Below are 25,732 nucleotides of genomic sequence, written 5' to 3' on the forward strand. Positions count from 1 at the left end.
ATTATTGAACCACACTTTTATTTAGGTCATTAAGACAACTATAATCATCTCCTTATAAGGAAAAGTTTCATTAAAAATGCTAGAGCTCAGCCTGTTTCAAAAACCAATACTTGTAGCTTGTTATATTAATAGTTCTAAATGTCTAAGGCTTTTTAAGTGAAAATACCCTTAAGTTTTATTGAGCCTGAGCAGTAGGAATTTTTAAAAACTGAGTGAAAAATAGCTGATTAAGAGGAAATGGCATTAACTAGTTACCTTCTTAGTCTATCCCTAGAAATGACTATTTTGCCTAATTCAAATCTTTTAGAAACATTTCCCATTATTTAAAAATGGTCTTCAGAAGGCGTAAAAACCTAAAGAATATGCATATAGAAGCTCGCTGCCAATTCTGATTTAGCACATTAGGAATATTAGTCCAAAATTGAGGCAATATTCTTCAGTGGGACTGAAATTCCCTGAGAACTAATTTGTAACACTAGGTATCTTTAAAAACACTAGCTCCCTTTTACTTCCCCCTCAGGATCAATCAAGTTCTTTGCCATTAATGGAAACTTAAAACAACAGCTCTGAATTTTAAACTTTCTTAGAGAATGTCTCCCTATCTACCCTTTTGGTAAATTTTTCTTTCTTTTTAATTTCTGAATATGTGTTAACATGACTGTTTCATTAACATGCTACCTATTTGCTGAAGAAATATCATCATTCACCCATAAGAAAAATATTCCCAGTGGTCAATTTAAAAAAAAAAAGCTATTTTTCAAATGAGTACTCTGACATAAAAAATATAAAAGGATAACTTTATTAAATATACAAATTCAAGAGCATTCAATTTTTTTTAAGATTATGGCATAAGACAGAGCAGATCAATGGTAATGGTTTATATAGATATACCCTATAATTACCAAACAGATTAGGTAGATATACTAATCTACCAATGCTCAAAATAACAAAATGAATATATGTCCCTCAACTATTTCTGTATTTTATGACTACTAAATGGGAAATCTGTCAGCTGACTCAACCACCAGACTTTTTCCCATAGGAAGTTTGATATGCTGTCATTGATATATATCATTTCTGAATATGGACCTCTATCTTAGGTCCTTTTCTCTTTGCCTACTTCATTTTCTCTCTTCCCAACCCACCTAAGACTTAGTCAAAACAGGATACAGAGATCTGGATGGCTCTATGCAGAGGAAAAATCTCCAATAATACTGTCAATTCTGTATTCACTTTTCCTTTCAGCAGCTACCTAATTATATCTAAGATGGTGTGAAAAAATATACACCTCAAAAAAGAAAAGCATTTGGACTATCAATCTTCACCTTGGTCCTGCAGCTTCCCTTTATCAACCAGTGTATATATTATTTTAAATTCCCAACTGTAAACACATACAATATTTAATAAAACATCCAGAAACTTTGTGGTCAGCACCATGTAATTTCCGAGGAGAATGTTTTTGGTAGGGGCAGAGAAGGAAGAAAATCGAGAAGCCATTAAGAAAAAATGGCAATTCACACTAAAATGCTTTCATAAAGTGTTTTTAAAAAATGGATAAATTCAATTTTAGGTGATACTTTGCCCCATGACCAACATTTCCTCATTGTTTTAGTGTTCATAAAAGGCGTAATATGTACCTCTAGAAAAGGAAATTATCTTCTTTTCTTACATTGTTAGAGCACCAGCACCAGGTTGAGTTTCCCCAAAGTATACATAGCTCATAACTCTAAAAAAATCTACAAATTAAGTCTTTTGATTCATTTAATCCTCATCACATCCGTTAATTTTAATTAATTAAAACTAAAACTGCTCCTTTTTCTGCATATGTCAGTGAAAAGTAATTAGGGAAACTAAAAATCTGACCTAATAAGGAACCCACCTAAAATCTACTTAGGTAGGTTTAACTCAAAGAAGATCATGTTGTTAGTCCCAACAACTATCCCAGGCATTTTAAGTATTCTTAATCTATATTTTAGAATGTGCCACCAAACACTAAAATGTTAAAATAAATTATTAATCCTGCTCTGGTCTCTAAACAAGAACTTATGGCTATTACAAAATATTCTTTTTTATTCTACCTCATAACAGTAAACATTAAATGAAGACCCATCATCACAAGCTCATATCTTTAAAAAATGGATGCAGCAAAGCTTCTTCTGCTGTTATTCTTGAAGCTGGATTTAGATCTAGAAGTTTATCAAGCAGGTCATAAGCTTCATCAGGTACCTCATTCCAGCCTTCTAAATTGGTAGTATACTCATCAAAACAACACCCACAGCTATTACTATCCCCCTTTTTAAATGAATTCCCTGAGTATTGTCCTGGAGGTGTTTGTATGAGGCGAGAAGCTTTATGGTCAGTCTTCTCTGAAACAGTTGGTTGATGAGAAGCAGGTCCTTGTATATCACTTGTTAACTTGGGAGTGTTAGAACCCATACCCCTGAGTCTCTCACAGAGTTTTCTCAAGTCTTGTGCTGGAACTTCTTTGCTACATAATATTGATTTCCCTAAAAGCAAAAGAAGAAAAAACAACAACAGAAAAAGCCATTTTATTATTTGAGTATATCAGAAGCCTCTCTCATGAGAAACATGAAAGTTCAAACATACGCTTTATGGACAGGGACACACAAACACACACACACATACAGTGAGATAGAGCACCACATGCTATATTTAAGTTGTATGTGAATTGCACAGTGGGAGATAAAGTGAGAGATAGTAAGTAGAAAGCAGTGACTTACTAAGCTATGCCAGGCACTCACTTGACTCTGCCAGTTTCTCAAGCTTCATCTTATCCTTCTACAATCTTTAACTAGCTGCAGCTCCCACACCCCCACTCTACTTCCTTTCCAGCCTTCTATGTCTTTGACTACATGACTCCTGTCTTTGCCTATGATGTCCTGCACTCCTTGTGTGCCCAGGACACTCTCACTGGCATCACCACTCAGATCAAGAATCACCTCAGGCTTGACACCCTCAGAGAGAATTGATCAATTTCAGCTTCTACTGTATCTTGGGAGGAGTTCTACTATTATTTTTGCTATCCTATATATGTCTGTCCCACCTAGTAGACTGTGAGCTCTTTGAAGGTAGGAACTGTCTTATCTATCTTTGAACCTCCCAAACCCAGCTTATGCCTGGTACATGTTAGGTGGTCAGTTAATGTCTGTTGGACTAGACAAAAAGGCATTATTCATTTCAACAACTCTGTTCAAATGACAACATACATCCTTAGAGATGCTGTTCTTGACCAACCTATCCTAAATGAGCCTCTTCCCTCCCCTTTTCCTTTTATCTTTCTCAGTACCACTCATTTCTCATAGTACTTATGTTCTCTCCCTCACTAGAATTTAAGCTCTGTCAAAGCAGAGACTTGCAATAGTACTTGGCATACATAAAGCCCCAATAAATGCTTCTGAATGAACAAATAAACAAACTATATCTTAGTTTTTAAAAATATAAATGTCTGAAACAACTTCCTGATGGGTTTATTATCAGATGTGCAAAAAGAAGTTAATCACGCAAATGGCAATCATGTATTATTTTTGCCTTGCATTTACTTATTAAACATAAATGTACTAAACAATAAGTACCATAACATTTAGATGCTTTTCTGGGAATGTAGATTGTCAACAAAGTCATTAATCTGGCTGAGGATGATAAAAAGTTACCTTTCCCTATTCTGAACTAACTATTGGACTGATGTTTAACTAAGCCAGGGGAAAAAGAGGGGAGGGAAAGGGAGGAAACAAAAGAAACAATTACCAAAAACCAAATTCTATGAGGATACAATATGCCAATCCTTTTTTACTTTTGAACTGATTCTATCATTCCTATTCTCTCTGAAAAATCAGAGCCAGAGGGGAATACTCACATAGTTTTTTATTCATTAGCTTGTTCTGAAGTCATAAAATAATTAATAGTATACGTTATCGCATGTCCCCAAGTTATACAATATGCTTTTTTTTATATGACCAAAAAGAAGATTGATTTATAACATTCAGGAAAAATAACTCCAACTAACACGATCGGTCAACATACTTTGTTACAGACTACTATGTGTCAGGAATTTGTTTCAGCTCAAGACTTTTCTTTTTAATTTATCCAATACAATTCACTGAGTACTAAATGACAACCCACAATGGAGCCAGGTTTAAGGGCTGAAGACAGTGGAATAGGTTACAGATAAGAGAAGTAAAGGTGATCTCACTGCTAATCTCAGCTAAGTCATTTCTTTAGGTTACAAAGGGGAACACAGTTGTGTTTGCTGAAATTTTGAGGCTTTTATACTCAGTCCAAAGTTATAGTAAGATCTGACTGAAATAACTACAGATGTCATACTAATACAACTGAGACAAGTCCTATGGCATTATTTTTATTATTTGTTTTTTGAGACAGTCTTGCTCTGTCGCCAGGCTGGAGTGCAATGGTGCAATCTTGGCTCACTGCAACTGCCGTCTCCTGGCTTCAACTGCAGTTCTTCTGCCTCACAGCCTCCCGAGTAGCTGGGACTACAAGTGTGTGCTACCATGCCCAGCTAATTTTTGTGTTTTTAGTAGAGATGGGATTTCACCATATTACCCAGGATGGTCTCATCTCATGACCTCATGATCCGCCCACCTCAGCCTCTCGAAGTGCTGGGATTACAGGTGTGAGCCACCGTGCCTGGTCCTATTTTTTTTTCAAATATGAAAACAAGTATTACAATGATAAATCTCTAAAAGCTCTTGCTTGCTATCATGGCACTTGATCTGGAGTATTTTTGTGTCAGATGTTGTACTTCCATTGTTGGCCCTGATTATAACTTGGATTACCAATGGGGAGATTCAAGCTCTTCAATAAAATATTTTGGTGTTGGCTCATAAACTTCATGTTCATAAACCTCTCACCAAGTTATTCAATAGTAGATGAAAGTTTTCTCAGTTGAGAATAAACATACTTGTTATGTTTATTATTATGTAAGAATGCCATTTCTAAGATATCAATCTTGTTTTCCACTCATGGTCACTTTTCCCTTGTATGTATTATTTCATCCTATTATCTTCAAATAAAATTTTCTTACAGTAAGTACAAGATAGTTACAATTGTGGACCGACTTTGCTGTAGAAACATATTTTGGCAAGCCTCTATTAAGATGAGGCTTTCTTCACAACCACCAAGTTTTTCTTATAGATTGGACTATAGCACTAGTGCATAAGCTAGGGCAGTAATTTCTGCAGTGGTTCTTAAACACCTGTAGTTTCTTAGTCAAAATCACTTGTTTTTTCAAACTAACAAGGCTGGAGCCTTCCTAAGTATCTTATTTTTCTGAATCATATTTTCCAAGAATAGGTAGAGTGGGCAGGCATATGTATTTCTTAAAGATTCTCAGATAATTCTGACATGCAACCCCGGTTAAGACCCGCTGATCCTGGGGCTGAGCACAAGGCAGCCCAGCTACTCTTGAGGTAGGCTGGTTGAACCTTTATCTCCTGGGGTATTCTGTATTGTATGGTAGTAAGCTGACTCAATCCCACTTATTCCTTGGAAAGCATTAACTATAACTGAGCTTGGAAAATAAACATTAAACGGGCATTTGAGTTCAGACTGTTGGCCACAGCAAGGCTGAGATAATTCTCACGTGCCCTATGAAGTACACTGCACATCCCAGTCTTGAAGAACTTGCATGCTAAGGAGATGACATCCATGTCCAATATATGTTTACAATAATATCCCATCAGTTAAGGCCTTCTATGCATTCTGCTTCTCTGCTCCCATAAACCTACACAACCTGACAACACAAATTTCTATTCTCTTCCCTAATCCTTATTATACTATATTAATAATTGTTTACTTGTTAGTATAGCCTAAGATCATTTAAGGCAAGGACACTCTAAGTACCAAGACGTAGTACATCTGATGTTTAAAATACAATAAAAAAGTAAAACATATTATTAAAGGTAAATGTATGTAATAAAAGTCAAACCATAACTAAAAGGAGTTAAGATTTTACTCCTTATTCCTACAAAATTATACAGGTAAACTTTAAATACTGCAAAAGGTATTACTTGTGCTTAATAAGATTAAATGATTATATGTATAGAGGAGAGGTGATACGTTTATTTTCAAGCAATTGAAGAATTTTCTACTTAATATTAGAGAACTTTATCAAGACTCAATGTTTATTTGTAAAGAAAATTTCATAATAATTTATTAAGTGATTTGTAGGAGATAATCAAAGGCATTCTGTTTTGTTCTATAATACAAAACTGCTTACCAAAAGTTTTAGCAGCTTGGATAGTTTCTCTGGATCCCCGAATTGTCATAATTTGGGCCAAAGCAGTTAAATCATCACTTGCTTTATAAAATGGGTATCGTCCACTAAGCAAAGAAAGAAATATGACACCTGCAGACCACATGTCAATTGCTGCAATAGAAGACAAATTTTAAAAATAAATTTCAAGTCTATAATTTTATCATCTAAATCAATAGTCCTCAACATTTACTATGCATTAGAATCACCTTGGGAGCCTTAAAAAATTCAGATGCCCAGACCCAGAGATTTTGATTGAACAGTTCCAAAGTAGGGCTCAGGCATCAATGTTTTAAAAAAAGTTCCTCAGGTGATTTTAATGTACAACCAGGACTGAGAATCCTCACTGCAAAATATGTTTCTTTCTTAAGAAACATGTTGGTAAATTTAAAAGGATACTTAATCATTAGGAAACAATAACTAAATGAACATTTTATAGGATCAAAAGGAATCCAAAAACAGCTAAGAGGGAAAAAAATCTGAATGATCCTTGAGAATTACATACCATACTGGTCAAAATGCTTTCATTTTAGTGAAAAGTAATGAACATTAGAAGCTCTTCTTCAGCTGACACTACCACCAACTGCTGCTATAGAAACCTTTAAAAAAGTATTTTATTTTTATTTTTTTGTGGCTGTAAAGACTTTAATTTTTCTGAGTACACAGTAGGTATATATATTGATGAAGTATATAAGATGTTTTGATACACGCATGCCATGTGTAATAATCACATCCTGGAAAATAGGGTATCCATTCCCTCAAGCATTTATCCTTTGTGTTACAAACAATCCAATTAAATTCTTTTCTTTTTTTTTTTTGAGACAAGGTCTCGCTATGTGGCCCAGGCTAGAGTGCAGTGGCACAGTCTCAGCTCACAGCAACCTCTGCCTCCCAGATTCAAGCAATTCTCATGCTTCAGCCTCCTGAGTAGCTGGGATCACAGGCGTGTCACCATGCCCAGCTTTTTTTTTTTTTTTTTTTGTATTTTTAGTAGAGATGGGATTTTGCCACATTGGTCAGGTTGGTTTCAAGCTCCTGGGCTCAAGTGATCTGCCTGCCTCAGCCTCCCAAAGTACTCTTTTAGTTATTTTAAAATGTACAATTAAATTATTGACTATAGTCTCCCCGTTGTGCTATCAAATACTAGGTCTTATTCATTATTTTTTTTTCCGAGATGGGGTCTGGCTCTGTTGCCCAGGCTAGAGTGTGGTGGTGTGATCTCGGCTCACTGCAACCGCCGCCTCCCAGGCTCAAGTGATCCTCCCACCTCAGCCTCCTGAGTAGCTGGGTACACGGGTGCACACTACCACACCCAGCTACTTTTTTGTATTTTTGGTAGAAATAGGGTTCTACCATGTTGCCCAAGCTGGTCTCCAGCTCCTAAGCTCAAGCAATCCACCCGCCTTAGCCTCCCAAAATGCTGGATTATTCATTTATAACTATTTTTTGTACCCATTAGCAGTCCCCATGTCCCCCACACCCTCCCACTACCCTTCTCAGCCTCTGGTAACCATCTTTCCACTCTCTATGGGTTCAATTGTTTTGATTTTTAGATCCCACAAATAAGTGAGAACATGTAATGCTTGTTTTTCAGTGCCTGGCTTATTTCACTTGACATAATGATCTCCAGTTCCATCCATGTTGTTGCAAATGACAAGATCTTCTTTTTCATGGCTGAACAGTACTCCATTGTGTGTAAGTACCACATTTTCTTTATCCATTCATCTGTTGATGGACACTTAGGTCGCTTCCAAATTTTGACTATTATGAATAGTGCTTCAACAAACATGGGAGTGCAGATACCTCTTTGGTACACTGATTTTCTTTCTTTTGGGTATATACCTAGCAGTGGGATTGTTGGATCATGTAGTAGCTCTATTTTTAGTTTTTTGAGGAACGTCCAAATTGTTTTCCATAGTGGTTGTACTAATTTACATTCCCACTATAGAAACTTTAATCTTCTTAATTCTGGCTGTTAAAGATTACGACCAGCTCAACTTGATGTTAAAAAGCTTTTTTTTTTTTTTTTTTGGAGACGGAGTCTCGCTCTGTCGCCCAGGCTGGAGCGCAGTGACCGGATCTCGGCTCACTGCAAGCTCCACCTCCCAGGTTCACGCCATTCTCCTGCCTCAGCCTCCGGAGTAGCTGGGACTACAGGCGCCCGCCACCGTGCCCGGCTAGTTTTTTTGTATTTTTTTAGTAGAGACGGGGTTTCACCGTGTTAGCCAGGATGGTCTCGATCTCCTGACCTCGTGATCCGCCCGTTTTTTTTTTTTTTTTAAAGGGATATCTCTCCTAATTGTTGACCTCCTAGTATCACCAGGTTATTTGCTCTGTTCCTTCGGCTACTGTATCACTTTTTTTTTTTTTTGAGAGGGAGTCTCTGTTGCTCAGGCTGGAGTCCAATGGCACAATCTCGGCTCACTGTAACCTCTGTCTCCTGGGTTCAATTCTCCTGCCTCAGCCTCCGCAGTAGCTGGAACTACAGGCACGCACCACCATGCCCAGCTAATTTTTTGTACTTTTTAGTAGAGACGGGGTTTCACCATATTGGCCAGGCTGGTCTCAAACTCCTGACCTAGTGATCTGCCTGCCTTGGCCTCCCAAAGTGCTGGTATTACAGGCGTGGTGAGCCACTGTGCCCAGCCCTACATGCCTTTCTTAGCTCCTTTGGTACCTCTGCCTGCTCCTTCAATGTTTTCTCCAAGCCTTAAGTGCTGACTAATGTTCCTCAGAGTTTTAACTTCTCCCTCTGTATACTCTCCCTGATTGGTCCATCCACTTCATGGTTTCAACTGTCATTTATATAATGATGACATTCAACTGCATTTCTAGCCCAGCTCCTTCGCTGAGCATCAGACTTAACTTTGATTCTGTTGGATATCTCTATTTGGATGTCCCACAAATACCTCAAACCAATTATACCCAAAACCAACCTTACTTTCCCCTATAAACCAGTTACTTCTCCTTTACTCTCCACCTTGGTTACTGGTACACATCCAAGTCTCCCAAGCTAGGACTCTGGTAAATATCCTGAATGCCCTTTTCCCTCACCACACCACACCCAAATACTACATCCAATTATCCACCAAGCTCTGCCTTTTCCAACCCTTCACTTTTCTTTTTATTCCTATTACTAATACCCTCATTCACATTTTCATCCTCTCAACTGGAAAAATTCATGCCACCACTCTCCAAAAGCTAAACTGTTTGAACGCCTGCCAGAATGATCCATCTAGAATATACCATTGCCACTTCTTTTGCTTGATTATATGTACAGTATATAGTCCAAACTGTAACAACTGTGGTCTGACCTTGTCTACCTCATTCCAGGTTTATTTCTCACCATTCCTCAACTTGCATCTTAATATTCTAGCAACATTAGACTTTTTTCTTTTTTTCCGAGATGAAGTCTTGCCCTGTCGCCCAGGTTGGAGTGCAATGGTGTGATCTCAGCTCACTGCAACTTCCGCCTCCTGGGTTCAAGTGATTCTCTTGCCTCGGCCTCCCGAGTAGCTGGGATTACAGGTGCACACCACCACACCCAGCTGATTTTTGTATTTTTAGTAGAGATGGGGTTTCACCATGTTGGCCAGGCTGGTTTCAAACTCCTGACCTCAGGTGATCCGCCCATCTCAGCCTCCGAAAGTGCTGGGATTGCCGGTGTGAGCCACTGCGCCCAGCCAAAATGAAACTTTTTTAGTTTTCTGTATGCTGTTTCTTGAGTTCCTTGGCTCATGCCTCTATGCTAACCTCCCAGCCCAATTTACATTCTAAGAGGTCACTTCTTTCATGAATTGCCTTTCATAATCTTTTTGGGTTAGGATAGTTAGATACTCCTTAAATACCTTGTATAAGTTTTACTACCATACTCAACAGGTTATTTTATAATTATTTGATAGTGTGTCCTGATTAGAGTGTGAACAGATGGTCTTATTTATTTATTTACTTTATCATTAGCAAGCAAGAACAGACATTCAATGAATGAACGCATTTCTTCAAAGCCCATAATCCAAGTGAACAGCAGGATCCATCTATTCATTCAAGATGTTTCCTGAATTCCAGCTCCATGGTAACTTTTTAGATTATGGAAGACGTTTTTCTTTTTCAAAACCTTCTAACTGCTATTATATTGTTTATATAACAAAAATAATTTTAATCAAACACAATTATATCTACATCACAGGAAACTTTTGAGGTATTAAGCAAGCAAATAAAATGCTTTAAGTCTTTGGTTGGCAAAAACTATTAAACATAATTTTTTTCCCCCATAAAGCTGATGTCAACAAAATTCTATAGATTACATTTTGCGTATTTATTTACAAGATGATCTTACCATCTTGTAAATAAATACGGAAAATGTAATCTATGGAATAAACTGTTTAAAAAAAAAAAGAGAGGCAACATTAGGATTAAAAACTTTCATAAAGAATAGCATTAGCTCAAAAATAGGAATGCCACACTGCTAGAACTGCTTACATAACTTAAATAAAAGCAGAAGAGCTCAAATATTAGTTATAAATAGACAAAGATCATAAAATAAAATACATCTGGGACAATCCATTTTAATTGGGTTCTGTATTTCCAGTAAAACATACCTGTAGTTTGATTGGGGCACTTTGTCAAGACTTCTGGTGCTCTGAATCCTGGTGTACCTGCCCTAGGGGCAACCTGCTGACGCCTTATGATGAAATAAGATTTCTCTAGTTACGTTAAAGTTGAACTATGTAAGTCTAAAAGATAACATTCATCAATTTAGTTCACAGTAAATTTTGCCTCGATACCTATATAGTAAGTGTTACTATGAAGTAAATGATAATCTAGTGGGATAAAAAGCCTCGATTTTTCTTCTACTGGTTTTTACCCCCTCTACTAGTTCCCCAGATTTACTCCAGAAAGGTTTTTTTTTTTTTTTTTTTTTTGAGACGGAGTCTCGCTCTGTCACCCAGGCTGGAGTGCAGTGGCCGGATCTCAGCTCACTGCAAGCTCCGCCTCCCGGGTTTACGCCATTCTCCGGCCTCAGCCTCCCGAGTAGCTGGGACTACAGGCGCCCGCCACCTCGCCCGGCTAGTTTTTTGTATTTCTTAATAGAGACGGGGTTTCACCGTGTTAGCCAGGATGGTCTCGATCTCCTGACCTCGTGATCCGCCCGTCTCGGCCTCCCAAAGTGCTGGGATTACAGGCTTGAGCCACCGCGCCCGGCCAGAAAGGTTTTAAAATAACCTCCAAGAAGAAAAAGCAGTAGTGGATAATAAGAGCCACAGTAGAAAAATAGAACCCAATAGCAATTCACAGGTATAAAAATTCATTTCTGTTTGGAGTAATTGATCACAGATACACTTATATATTTGAGTTAATCAGGAAAGGCTTTATGAAAGCCAAGTCTTGAAGGAAAGGGAGAAATTTATGAATCAAAGAGTTGGAGGTGGGAGTAAGAGAGGAGCTCTTACTGTTTGGTTCTGGTTACTCCACATAAATGGGAATAAAAAGAGAAAACAGAAAAGATTACATCAGCAAGCAAAATGTGTGATTCGAAGCTTCTAAAAGCCACCCCATCCTACTTATTTGCATATAAGAACAAATGTGTTTTCCAGAGTATATCCGTGTTAAATAAATAATATATGAAAACTGTTATCATTTGCTCTTCAAGGTACTACTGCTGTGCATCAAGGCCCACTGCAGTTCACTGATCTGTATTGATCCCTTGCACTCACAAAATTATCCACCCAAATCAATGCAATTTCTAATGGCAGCATGCTGGTGATTTTATAACACCATCAAAACACATTACCTTGAAAGGCAAATACTACAAACTTTATCTGTTGCATAGCAGTCACAGGTCAGGCTAGTTGGGCAAGAACTGGCAGTTTTCCTCATTACACCACTATTCATAACTTTTGCAGAAATAGTCTTCTTTTTTGTTGCTAACTTTCTAGACAGTACATCCACAGTCTTTGACTGCTTCATGAGCTGTAAAAGAAAAGTCTTATTTTTCTATTTTCATGACATTTAACATGATGTCCTAAAATGCTAGTATGGCAAAAAGCAATAGCGGAAGCATAGCTTTAAGAACTGCTGAATGGCTATTGGACGGTAAATAAACAGTTGTCTATTAAAATGTTTAAGGTCTTCTTGGGTTTTTCTGCAAAGTCGCCTTATATTAAAATTTACTCATTAGTCCTAGCTTGGCCAATATTTGACTTATACTTTATTAGAACTTTTCCTGATACAAGTATAAAACAGTTATGTTCTAGTGTCTAACTCCATTTCAGAACTGTAAACTGCACAAGTACATTGGCTAAAATCACAGTTTTAATTTGTTGCTCATGCTGTCTAGCTGTCACAAGATATCCTAAGTCAATCTGAAATCATCTACGTTGATGATGATTTTGTTAACTTTACAAACATCTTTACACTATCAACTATGTGTCAGAACAGTTAGCTAGCTGTATGGAGCTCACACTCTAGCAATGACAGAAAAGCCCTTAACGTTCTTCCTCTAGAGAAAGAGCAGTAATAGTCAGCTAACCAAAAATGAGAAAAAATTCCACCAGAAAAGTTCAGAAAAAAACTGGAGAAAACAAGTTTTGACTAAATGCTCAAAGCAGTAATACCTTCTGCCAAAGCCAAACTCTACTTTAAAAAAAGTTCTGATAATAAATGTTAATCTAGTTATTACCTAAATTCTCTTCAGTGTATGACTGACTGACCATTATGCTATTAAGCTACATTACTTACTTTCACTGCAGGGCTCTCATGTGAAATGGAGCTGTGTATATTGAAATTTCTTTCTCCAAAAACAGAGCGCTGGACAGAAAGGCCTACAGATCCCTCCTACAATACCAACAAAAACAAGGAAAATAAGGATTATATCTGTAACACTTTCTGCCAGCTGTACTCTGCCATAGTTTTGAAAGAGTTAAGTGAGATGAAACAAAAACAGCTGCATCCAAGTCATTCTCAGGCACCAAACCACTTCTGTGAAAGGAGAAAATAGTCTAGACAGAATTCAACACCCATACAATGTTATCATAGTCCACAAATATATGTAACTAAAAAAATTCAAAAACCACCTGCATGGATGTTACATTTTGCTGTGCAGCTAAAATGGAGATAGACACTTCAGAATTCCTCCCCTATAACTAATGCTTTCTTTTAAAAAGGATAATCTGAACTTTTTAACATGCAGGGAAAATGTAATATTTTCCATTTTTGTCATAAAATATGATTTCATAATAGGTAATGACAAACGTTATAAACGGACAATGTAAATTTTAGTTTTAAAATAGTAACCAAAATGATTCAGTACAAATCTTAGTGAAAAGTTAATCAACTGAATACATATAACAAATGTAAAAAAACTTTTTTAAATTACAAGTACTATCCTAGTATTGTATTTCCCTCTGTTGGCTGAAGGAGTACATTTCTAAAACAGTGTCAGTACTTAAGAAATAAAAGAGAGAGAACCTTTCCATCTTTTCCTTGTTTAATCTGAATTTGTGCATTTGTGTAGGGTCTTTTAACAGAAGCTTTTGTGGTGGACTGCTGATCCAGCTCCTTAGGTACTGGGCCACTCAATGGAATCTTGTTTCCTGTGATTATGTGGGATTTGTTTTGTGAACACCTTTCCTGCTGAGCTTCAGACTGGACAAATTTGAGAAGCTCTATTTTCGTGTCATGGGTTCCTTGGGCCAAACCAAAGTCTACCAAGGCATACCTAAGAGACAAAATTAAGCATTTTTACTTATCTGTAACAATTAAAGCTTAGTAACATTGTAATACTCTCAAACCATCCTCATAAAAACTGTAATTCTTTTTGGGATCAATTAGGAATTTATAACATTCTGCTGTTTTTTTTTTGGCGGGGGGGGGGGGATTTATAGCATTCTGGAAAAGAAAAAAACCCTAAGTTTTCCAGACAAAGTAAGAATTTAACAGCTAACTCGGATTGCAAATTAAGCGGTGTCCCACAATCAATCAAATGTTCTCTTTTTCCAGTGGTCTGGGTTCATAAGGCAGAAGAGGAATACATAACATAAACACAATCCTTTGTTCTTTGATGGTGGCAGAGATGGCATCATAGCAGATAATTTCTAGTTAAGCAAGTTTAAAAAATTAAAATCATGGTTTTAAAATCTGATCCAATTAAAGAAAATTTAAGTCAGGGGTATAAAAGCTCAAAAAAGAAGTTATAATCTTACTATGTTCAATACGATCCATTATATAGAGGTATTTATGTTATTTTCAGCTTATAATTATAATCAGCATTAAAAAGTATACATAAAAATAAAACTTTCATGTTAAAACAGGAAATTGGCTATCATGTGGTCCAAAGAAAAATGAAGTCCAGAGTAACAGACATATCTAAGGTCAAAAATTATTAGACTCTAAGTCTGTTAGTTCAGGCTATTTCCACTGAATCATGGTATATCTAATAATGTACACTGTTCCACGAATACAATTTTATCTTCTTCTTCACCACAGTTCCCTTCCCAATCACAAAGAAACTGAAACAGAAATAATCTGTGCATGGCTGTTGCAGTATGTTCTATCTAAGAGATATAGGTCAGAGGATACAAAGTAGCAGTTATGTAGGATAAATAAATCTAGACCTAACACACACTCTGAAGATTACAGGTAATAAAACTGTATTGTATATGGGATTCATGCTAAATGAGTAAATTTTAGCTGCTCTTGCCATAAAAACAAAAATAAAATGGTTAACCGAAATATTTGCTTCACAATAGTAACCTTTTTACTATCTATGTATGTTATAACATCATGTTCAATACCTTAAATATAGACAACAAAATTGTTTTTTAAAAGAGAAATAGGGTAAATATTTTCTAGTAACTCTTCATACTTACTTTTTCAAGCGCCTATTATATAAAAAATTGCTGGGCTTAACATCACGGTGAACAATACCAAACTGATGGATGCGTTTCAAAGCTTTGAACAGATTAAACATATATTCCCGTACTTCTTGAAAGGAAAGAGAATTCAAAATGTCCTAAAATAAAGTTATGAATGAAATGAGTTACAAATATTGTTTGCAATGAAATATTCAGCTAATAAAAATTCAAGAAATATTAAAACCTACCAAAAACGACTCATGCTCCAGATACGGCATAGCAATAACTACATGATCATTCTTCCTAAAGCAGTATTTAACTCCCATGACATTATCTTGCCCCCTAGTGGAAAAATGCACAACGAACTTTTAGAGGAAAGGTCAGAGGGACTGAAACTTTATGTCTAATTTTAAAAACCGCAATTTTAGCAATGCATACATATTGCTGAAAACTGACTTAAAATCATCATCACATAATATAAACATAAGTGACTTGTGTTCTTGTGTTAAAGTTTTCTTTTAAAACAAAAACAGCACCAGTTTTGACATTACTATAATAATTCCAACGAGGTAATTATAGTTGTAACTGGGGAAGTGGCAGAGAGAGAAAAAAGGGAAAAAATTAATAAGACTTAGCAGATAAGATGGTAACAGTAATAAATAAATTAGGGTCACTAAACTAATAGATCATACAGCCAGGATTTGAACCCAGGCATTTTGCTCCAGACATATGCTCTTAATCACTATGCTACACTGCTTCATAAAAGAGTAAAATAGGACAAAGGTGATTTCTATGATTTTGAGCCTGAGTAAGAAAACAATAGAGATATCAAAACATAAGTAAAGCCAGTAAAAGCAGCAGCTAAAACCAGACCTCATCATTTTGATAGAGCTATCTAGATAAGGGACTAAACCTTAAGTAAGACAAGTGAGAAGTCAGTGAGAGTACTTGCAGAGAAGTGATACCTAGAGACATGAAAATTAATAGTGAGAAAAGAAAACTAAGCTTGGAAGAAGTCAAGTTAGAGAGCCAAATAGGAAAGGAATTTTGAAGGAGGAGTTATTAGCATGGAAGTCAAAGAGAATAACAACTGAGGGGAGGCTTTTAGTTTGGCAAAGAATAATTAACTGGTAATTTTTAAGACAGCAATTTAAGTGGAAAGGAAGAAACAAAACAGAAGAAAGGAAAATAAAACACAATGGAAGCTGAGCCTAAAGACAATTTGCCTGACTGCACTGTAAGATCAGATGAAGGCATTTTTAGCATGTACCTTTTTAAGCACAGAAAAAGAAAAAGTGGTAGAGGGAGACAGTTAAAGTATAGAAAAAGGAATGATCACATTTACGGTACAAGAACGTATGCAAGCGTTCTTTACAGAGGCCATCTCATTTTCTTGTCTTCTATAGTACACAGAGGGCTGAAACAAACAGGCTTACTTATTCATTCATTCAATATTTAGTGGGCACTGTTATTTGCTGTTAGGGATTACAGACATTAGTAATGCAACAGTGAATAAAATTTACAGAATTTCTGTCCTCATGGAGTTTACTACCTAGTGGACAATACAGATAATAACAAGGTAACTTATAATGACAGATTATGGTAAGGGCTTTGAAAGAAATCAAAAGATGCTATGACAATTAGAAGAAAATAGGAGAATCTAATTTAATTCAGAGAAGACATCTTTTAAGCAGTGTCACTCTTTTTTTTTCCTTAGAGACAGGGTCTTGTTTTGCTGACCATGCTGGATGGAGTGCAGTGGAGCGATCGCAGGTCATTACAGCCTCAAACTCCTGGGCTCAAATGATCCTCCTACCTCAGTCTCCCAAGTAGCTGGGACTACAGATGTGTGCCACCCTGCCTGCCCAATTTTTAAGTTTTTTGTAAAGATGGGGTCTTGCTATGTTGCCCAGGCAGGTCTCAAACTCCTGGCCTCAAGCAATCCTCCCAAAGTGCTGGGATTACAAGTATGAACTCCTGTGTCCAGTTTCACTCTTGCTCAGATCAGAAGATAAAGGGTCAGCAGGCAATGACTGGGAGAGGCCTTCCTGAATGGGCAAACAGTCTGGGCAGTGGCCCTGAGGTAAGAAGGCTCTTGAGACAAATTCGATAAACTAAAGAAATGGAGTACAGTGAAGGAGGTGGGAAGACGGGCATGAGAAGGTTGAATTTTTTTTCAAAGTACAAAGGGAAACCATTGAAAGATTTTAAGTGGGGGAACTAATGACCCAATTTAAGTTATATACATATATATTTTATATTTTAAAGATCATTCTGGCTGCTGTGTGAAGACAGAATGAAGGGGAGAAAGACGCAGCAGGCTACAGTTATAGTCTAGGCTTCAGCTGAGGTAGTGGCAGAGAAGATAGACATGGATGAACTTCTAGATATATTTTAGAGGCAAAATGGCTAGGACTTAGTGATTAATGTGGTTTAGGAGAGAAACAGAAAATGAGGATGATTTCTAGGTTTCTGGCCCGAACAAGTGCGTAGATGGGCCATTTGCAGAGATGGGTAGATAAGAACATTTGTTGTGGTGGGGTTATTTTTGGCATGTTAAGGTTTAGTTTTGGCATATTAGGTTTGAGATATTTATCAGGCACCAAATGGAAATGTTAAATAGGCAAGTGGATATATACAAACCTGTAGTTACGATAAAAGGTCTGAGATTAACTATATACTTGTGGGAATCATTACTTTAGATCATGTGGAAATGGAGGACACTAAGGAGAATACAGAGAAACCCAAGAGCAAGCATGAGGAACTCCAACATTTAGGGGTCAGATAGAAGTGGAAGAGCTGGCAAAGACACAAAATGAAAGGCCAAATGAGGGAAGAAGAAAACAACGAGGGTGTGGCAGTACAGAAGTCAAGATAAGGGTTCAAGTCAATTGTGCTAAATGATGCCTAGAGTAATGGCTGACTCTATAGTTTCCAGTTTAGAGGAGAACAGCCGCAGTGAGTATTTAGTGAAAGGGAGGTGTGAAATGAGAACAATGTATGCAGATAATTGTTGAGAAGTCTGGCTGTTAAGGAGGGAACAAAGAAATGATGGAGCAGGTGGAAGAAGGAGGGCAGTTTAGGAGGATAAGATACTAAATCATGTCCTTATGTTGACAGAAATGACCCAGCAGAGAGAAACCATACCAGATGATTCCATTATTCTAAATAAAATATTAGATGAGGTCGTCAATAGCTGGGGAAATGTGAAATGTGAGTTCCCTACATTTACAAAATAATGTAAACCATGAAAGCCAAGGTTTATGATTTGGCAGGAAGGTTACAAAAAGCAGTGATAAAAGACAGGAAATCAAGCCGAGCCTCAAGGGAAATCCAATCTAAAAGAATTACTATAAATTTAACTAACTATTGCAAGGTTAGAAGGAAAGTGCTAGCAAATTGCAAACACTTGACTGAAAAATGTATTTAATTCACATACAATCTCCTCATCCCTGCTAAGCATCTACTTTAAAATCTTATAAATTATATACAAGTTCAATTAAAATATGTTTAAATTGCCTACCCAGCCACTGTTAGGCACTGAAGTTCAGCTGCAATTCTTACAGGATGACTTGTTGGAATCAAGTGTTTTAGAGCAATTTTCTCTTCAGGTCCTACTTGTAACTGTGCTGTGGCCAAATAAACAGAGCTGAAAGTGCCTGTAAAACAATGTATTAAATTTTTCAATATCAGGGTTTTTAAAAATGTTAATGAAACAATTCTAAAATAGATTGTAAAAACTGTTTCAATGGCATAATAGATTAAAACAGGATTTCATTTTACTGTAAATATTTATTATTTATTCTTTCTTTGAGGTTGAAAAAGAAAAGCTGCTACCATAATTAGTAATAAAACTACGGTCTTAATAGTCTAAAAAGTGGTATATTTTTCAATAAGAAGTAGTAATGAAAAGCAAGATTACAAAAGGAAAACAGGAGGGAAAAAAGACCTTGTAAAAATAGTAAAGCATATCCCCAAATTACCTTCTCCAATTTTGTCCTTAATCTTAAACACATTCCCAAGCTGTGGTACAGCTTCATAAAGCTTCTCAATATCTTTTTTAACACCTTTCAAGGAAACAAAAATTTAGACTTTTAATCAATGACAGTATATTTTATAGTTTCTTAAAATTTAAAAAGCTAAATGAAATTATAAAACATAATTAATTATACATAAAAGTTTCAATAAAACTTGTAAGATTAAAACCCTATCAAGTTGCTGTAACTCACACACACCTCTTGAACAGGCAAAAATGACAGTCCCATAATTAAATACACCAAATTTCTACTATACTGGAATTATATACTAATAGATACATTGTTACTGTATAGATTACAACATGAAAAACCACCAAATTTTTAAAATGACTAAACAATTTGTGCTGTGATCACTAGATGGCATGACAAGGACACATTGCAATGTTCTTGAAAACTATTTCCCGTAAAGATACAACATCTTAAAGGCTTGGTAAAATTTTACGTATTGAATATTCACCCTATATTTTCAGAGAGAAGGCCTACTAAAGCTCTCAAGCATGTAAAAACATATTTTTAAAAATTTGTCCCAATTGCCAGTAGTACTCTCTATCCTTGACTACAGATAAATTGCTACTTTTAAATAAATATCAGTTCTTTATAAAAATGTACATAATTAAAACAAGGGAACACAATAATACAAAACCCAGTAAACTACTGGATACAGAAGATAACTAGGTAAGACTCTTCAGATTTTATTACAGCATCTAGGCTCTACTAGCCCTATGTAGCATAAGTTTAAGACATTTTCAAAGCACTTGCACATGCCTTATCTTTTCAGATCTTCCTAACAGTACTGTGATCTTGGCAGAACAGGAATTATTATCCTGATTTTTCAGATAAGGAAACTCAATTCAGGGAGGTTAAATCATTTGCCCAGTTTCACAGAGGTGTTGCTGATGTCTACAGAACTTATTCCTTTATTTTAATTATACATATATTTTCTAATTTTCTTTCTTTTCTTGAGATGGAGTCTCACTCTGTTGCCCAGGCTGGAGTGCAGTGATGTAATCTCCAATCACTACAATCTCTGCCTCCCGGGTTCAAGAGAGTGAGCAGCTGTAATTACAGGCATGCACCACCATGCCCGGCTAATTTTTGTATTTTTAGTAGAGACGGGGTTTCACCACATTGGCCAGGCTGGTCTCGAACTCCTGATCTCAAGTGATCTGCCCACCTTGGCCTCCCAAAGTGCTGGGATTATAGGCATGAGCCACCACACCTGGCTAGAACTAATTCATTTAAATAAATACTGTTTTAAAAAATGCTCAGCAATGGGCATGTAAAAAAAAAACTAATAAATGTGGTACAGCCACTAGGAGCTTGGTCTAGTAGAGGAAACATGTTATCATTCTTAATACAAGGTGATACCTGTAATAAAAGAATGCATATACTACTAGGTTGCGGAGGATTTCCGAAGGTGATAGGAAGCCTTCAGTTGATGGCTAAGTTTTGTTCTGAAGCATTCACCAAGTAGTGAAAGTCGAATACAACACTTTAGGAAAAATTAACTATGTCTGTAAAGACAGTAACAAGAAAAAAAAAAACAACAAAAAACAAAAAAGGCTTGGATGATTAGGGCAGGGGGAGGGCTGAGAGACAACGAAATACAATGTGGCCTGGGGTGGTGGCTCAGGCCTGTAATCCTAGCACTTTAGGAGACCAAGGCAAGAAGATTGCTTGAGGCCAGGTGTTTGAGACCCCATCTCTTAAAAAAGTTAAAAACCAACCAAACAAACAAAAAATTAGCTGGCCTTTGTAACACAGGCCTGTAGTCTCAGCTACAGAGACTGAGGCAGGATACCCTGAGCCCAGGAGCTTGAGGTTACTAAACTATGATCATGCCACTGTACTCCAGCCTGGGCGATAGAAGAGGGAGACCCTGTCTCAATAATAATAATATTAATAAAAGAAATAGAATGTGGCTAAGGAAGAGAAGAGAGAATGCACATGAAAGCTACAGAAAGTTTTTAAGAAGAAAAATGACAAGTGGAGAACAGATGTGAAGGGGAGGAGAAACATTAAGGGTGCTTCCACACCACTACTCACTTACTATGTACCTACTCCTCTTTACAAAACTCAAAATGTTTATTAAGGTTTCCTGTCACTTCAGAACAACTTCAACAATTTTAAACAACAGTAAAACTTCCTGGCAACCAAAGTGAATGCAATATCTTCAAATTCTGAAGTGGGAAACGAGAGCAGAAAGCAGAAAAGTACATTCATGTCAAAAGCTGGAAAACAGTACTAAAGACAGACAAATGAAATAGACTTGAGGATTGGAGGAGGACCCTGAAAAGTCTATTATAATATGCTAAAAATTATTTAAATGCCTCTATTTTATACATGAAGGTCTAGGTTTCTATTTTGACATTTTAAGTAACTTCATTTTCTGCTACATACTATATCCAAGTTGGTTTTAATATATCAATACTCTCCTTAACTACACTCCTTGCCAGCCTGTAGTCTATCCGTAATGCAGCAGTCAGTCAGCTTGCAACATAGCAAACAGTTTAAACAGAGTATTCTGATAAAGCTAAGTCACCTTGTCACGATTTTGCTCAAAATCTTAATGGTTTCCACATCTCACTCCATTAGAAAGTCTCTTTACATGTCTCTTTGACTTCACTCCAATTACCTTCCCCATTCTAGCCACAATGACCTCCTTGCTATTCTTGAATGCTAGGCACACTCCCATCTCAGGGTCTTTGTACTTGCTGTTTCCTCTGTTTGGAATGCTCTTCCCCAAATATCTGCACAGCTCACTCCTTCACCACCTTGAAGTCTTAGCTCAAATATTACAGAAGGCTATGACCAACTATACTTACCAAAATTACAATCTCCTTCCCCAATACTTCCTATCTCCCCTTCCCTTTTATATTTTCTTTGTAACACTAATCACTTTTGAACATTAGTATTTATTTCTTTTGTTTACTGTCTGTCTACTGTCTAACTATCAGGGTGTTCATTTCTGTTTTATGCTTTGATTTATCCCTAGCACCTAAAAAAGTGTCTGTATATAATAGACACTTTCTTTCTCACTTATTAAAACTTGGCATATCGTAAGATACTTAAAAAAAATAATAAAAGCTTACTGGCCAGGCATGGTGGCTCACACCTGTAATCGCAGTGCTTTGGGAGGCCAAGATGGGAGGATTGCTTGAGGTCAGGAGTTTGAGACCAGCCTGGGCAACATAGCAAGATCCTATCTCTAAAAAAACATTTAAAATTAGCTGGGTGTAGTGGCACATGCCAGTAATCCAAGCTACTCAGGAGGCTGAGGGGGTAGGATGGCTTGAGTGCAGGAGTTAAGGCTGCAGTTAGCTGTAATTGCGCCACTGTACTCCAGCCTGGGTGACGGAGAGACTGTGTCTCAAAAAAGAAGAAAAAAAAAAAAAAGGCTTGCCAAATTAGTGAAAGAATAAACATTTGACCAATATTATGCCAGATAGTTTGTGCATTATAGCATTTTTCTTAATAGGAAAAAATAGAAACAATCTATAGGGTCAACAGTAAAAGGTGATTAAATATAATATACAATGGACCTTAAATCCAGTTGTAGAATATTTACTACATCAGCAATATTCAAGATATATATTAAACAAAAAATGGAGATCAGAAATAAGATCTCATACTCCGGTTCAGGCAATATTTCAATAATGCAAAGACTTTATTTTGGCTTTCTTTACTTCAAAACTTTCAATAATCATGTTTATCAGAAAAATGTTATAAAAAATCTTACAAATATCTCAAAATAAAGAGACATGCTATTCATCCATTACACTAAGTATTTTACTTTATATCCTTACATTAAATCATTCATTCAAATATTTTCAAGCACCTACTATGTGCTGGACACTGTTAAGCTCTGGGAATGCAAAGATATATAAAACATCCAATCAAAAATATAACTTCAATAAGGAGTAAAGCTGATAAGGTACAGGGATATACCTGTCTTATGATCTAATTTGATTTACTTTCCCAATTAGATTACGAGACTGTTACGTGCCTGGACCTCATCAGCTTTACTCCCCATTGAAGTTATGTTTATATAATTTTAGCTGTTATTAAGGATCATATTTTAAAAAGAGCTGCAAGAGTAAAGTTTTAGCATGTTTTACAATTTATCGTATTATTTATAATGTCCAATATTCTGTTACATAAACGCTACAAAACTTTTGAAATCTGGAATAAAATTCACCCCATTCTTTACTTCCCAGCAGATTTTCAGAATATTAGAATAGTGGCATTCTCCTAAACAAGATGCCAGAACCAAGTCAGAGTCATCCATTCAGATACTCTGCTGAAGTCACAACATACTTCAGAAGCCAGAGGAGATACTGCCACCAAGGGGCTTACAGTGGAGACAAAATGCAGAATCCTAAGCGATAGAAAAAGAATACTACAATGACTGTGTTACTGTGTTATGTGTCCAATGACTAGTAAGGGAAAGATGAACTAAAAAAACAGCTAACTGCTGGAAAAATGGAAAGGAAGAGGAACAGTATCCACGAAACTGGATGAAAGTGGCATTTTAAGATTATTCTAGCACCAACGTACCAGATGAACTGAAGGATGGAAAAGTGCAAGCAGGCAGCATAGGTGAGAAACTGTTGTAAATCAGGAACAAAGTGTAAGGAAATGAATTAATGTGGTGGAAATGGGAATGGAAAGAAGACACAATGCCATACCTATTAAAAAGAGATAAAGCTAGGTGACGATATGGGGAACAAATAAAAAGCATCAGCTGAAGATTAAAGTTTCAAGTTTAGGTAACTGGGATAAATGACTTCCATCAAAGCAGAAAGTATGTGATGTCATATTTTTCTAGGGTGGGGTTATAAAGAATATATGGACAAAAGGTCAAAATAAGTATCTTTTGGACAAGCACAGAATTCACTTCAGACAAAGATGGAAAAGATCTGGCTACCCTTTCAGGAAAACAAATACAGTCAACTAGAATTCCTCTATTTAACAAATATTTATTATTAATAAATACCTACTATGTCCCAGGTCCTGTGCCAGAGCAGAAATGAAAGCACACATGCGAGTGTACAAAAGCACGCACTGCTTGACCCTGTCCTCTTCACCCCAAGGTCTGGTTTACGGCCAAACAACATTTCATGCTCTACACTGAGATATGGTGCTTTATTATTGCTACAAACATTTCATATTTTTTTCTCTGTGAGTTCTGCTTTTGAATACTTAAGTGATGATCTCCAGTGTCAATTTCTAAATTTAAGCTTAAGGCAATGTGGTGAGTAGAGACAAGAACACAGGTAGAGAAGAGAAATTTAATTTGGGCATCATCAAACTTCTGCATTCTTAGTTACCAATATTGATGACCATAACAACTTCAACCGTAAAACGGGTTGTATTACAGTCTTCCAAATTGCAATTCAGTCCTACATTTAGATCGTATGAAGCTCTGTTTTAAAACACTGTCCTACAGAAACACACAACTCACTTTAAGATTCAATCTACTTATTTTTTGAGAGCAACTGAAAACACAGAATTGTTGCCTGAAAAATCTCTGCAACTGTACATCTTTGGAATTAAACACATACCTGCAAGTTTAAAATTCTGCTCGTTTTTTTTTAGAGAGCCTTCAGCCTGAGACCGGTCACGCTGGGGAGAAAAAGCCATTGGCTCATCCATTTGAATCCCCAAAGACGCCTCCATCACAAGACAATTGGGATGCAAAATGCCAGCTAAGGGGTTACATCCACAGGGAAAGCAAAGCAGCTGTAAAAATTAGAACACTGGAGAAGTTTAGATCACTCGCTAAACCACGCACTAAAAACATGCCACTGCCCCCAAAGGGGCAAACATTTTCAAATGCACCATGTGTCCAAACCTCCACAGTAGGGCATACTGTGGCCTTTTCTAAGGAATTCCATGTGCTTTATTTTCACCTATCAGAAACGCCGGCAGGGGGCTGCAGGGAGAATTTCCCGGCTTGGGTACCCGCGCAGCAGCCGGCGCAGTGGGAAACGGCGAGGCTGCGAGTCCGGCGTAGCCTGCGGGACCGCGTGGGGGAGGGGCCGAGCGCCGGGGGCGGTTTGAAGTCAGGAAAAGGACAGAGGGAGAAAACCGTTTCGCCACTGACAGGGAGCGCCAGGAAGCTCGTCCAAGGCCCCACGCAAGTTGATGGAGAACTGATACGACCCTGGCTACGAGTACTGGGCGGAGGAGGAGATGGCTTAATGAATGGGAATCCTCCGACCAGCCCTGGCCGCGAGGTCAGCCGGAAAAGACCGGCTTCCCTCGGGCCAGAGACCGAACCAGATGCTTAGTACGCAGGCGCGCGACTTTCCCGCCGCAGGTCGGAGGGATCCGAAGGGGGGCGGGGAAAGGAACTGCACGGCGAGAAAACCGAAGTCACCATCCAGAATTCGTTCCTAATCCCTCACAATCCCGCGCCACGGAACAAACCGTCTGAAACTCACGGTTTAAGGGAGTACGACTTCTGGGGCTCCCCAGATGCCTGGGTCGCCGTCTCCAAGAGCTCCCCACCTACCGAGTGGATCGGATGCGCCTGCGCAACACTTCCC

The 25,732-nt window shown here is 37.3% G+C and overlaps 1 protein-coding gene across 4 annotated transcripts; it reads right to left on the reverse strand.

Annotated features, from left to right (window-relative positions):
* Window positions 1-779: 779 nt before the first annotated feature.
* CDC7 (cell division cycle 7) lies at window positions 780-25,732 on the reverse strand. Of its 4 annotated transcripts, none has more exons than XM_077967339.1 (12): window positions 25,699-25,725; window positions 24,746-24,889; window positions 19,128-19,211; window positions 18,668-18,803; window positions 15,393-15,486; window positions 15,160-15,302; window positions 13,760-14,009; window positions 13,031-13,126; window positions 12,084-12,262; window positions 10,891-10,973; window positions 6,257-6,406; window positions 780-2,507 (listed from the first exon to the last, which is right to left on the reverse strand). In XM_077967339.1, exons 2-12 carry the CDS (start codon window positions 24,858-24,860, stop codon window positions 2,113-2,115), a joined length of 1,725 nt encoding a protein of 574 aa, XP_077823465.1. In that variant the 5' UTR covers window positions 24,861-24,889; window positions 25,699-25,725; the 3' UTR covers window positions 780-2,112.

This window comes from Macaca mulatta, chromosome 1 (genome assembly GCF_049350105.2).
Source record: "Macaca mulatta isolate MMU2019108-1 chromosome 1, T2T-MMU8v2.0, whole genome shotgun sequence".
NCBI classification, from domain to species: Eukaryota; Metazoa; Chordata; class Mammalia; order Primates; family Cercopithecidae; genus Macaca; species Macaca mulatta.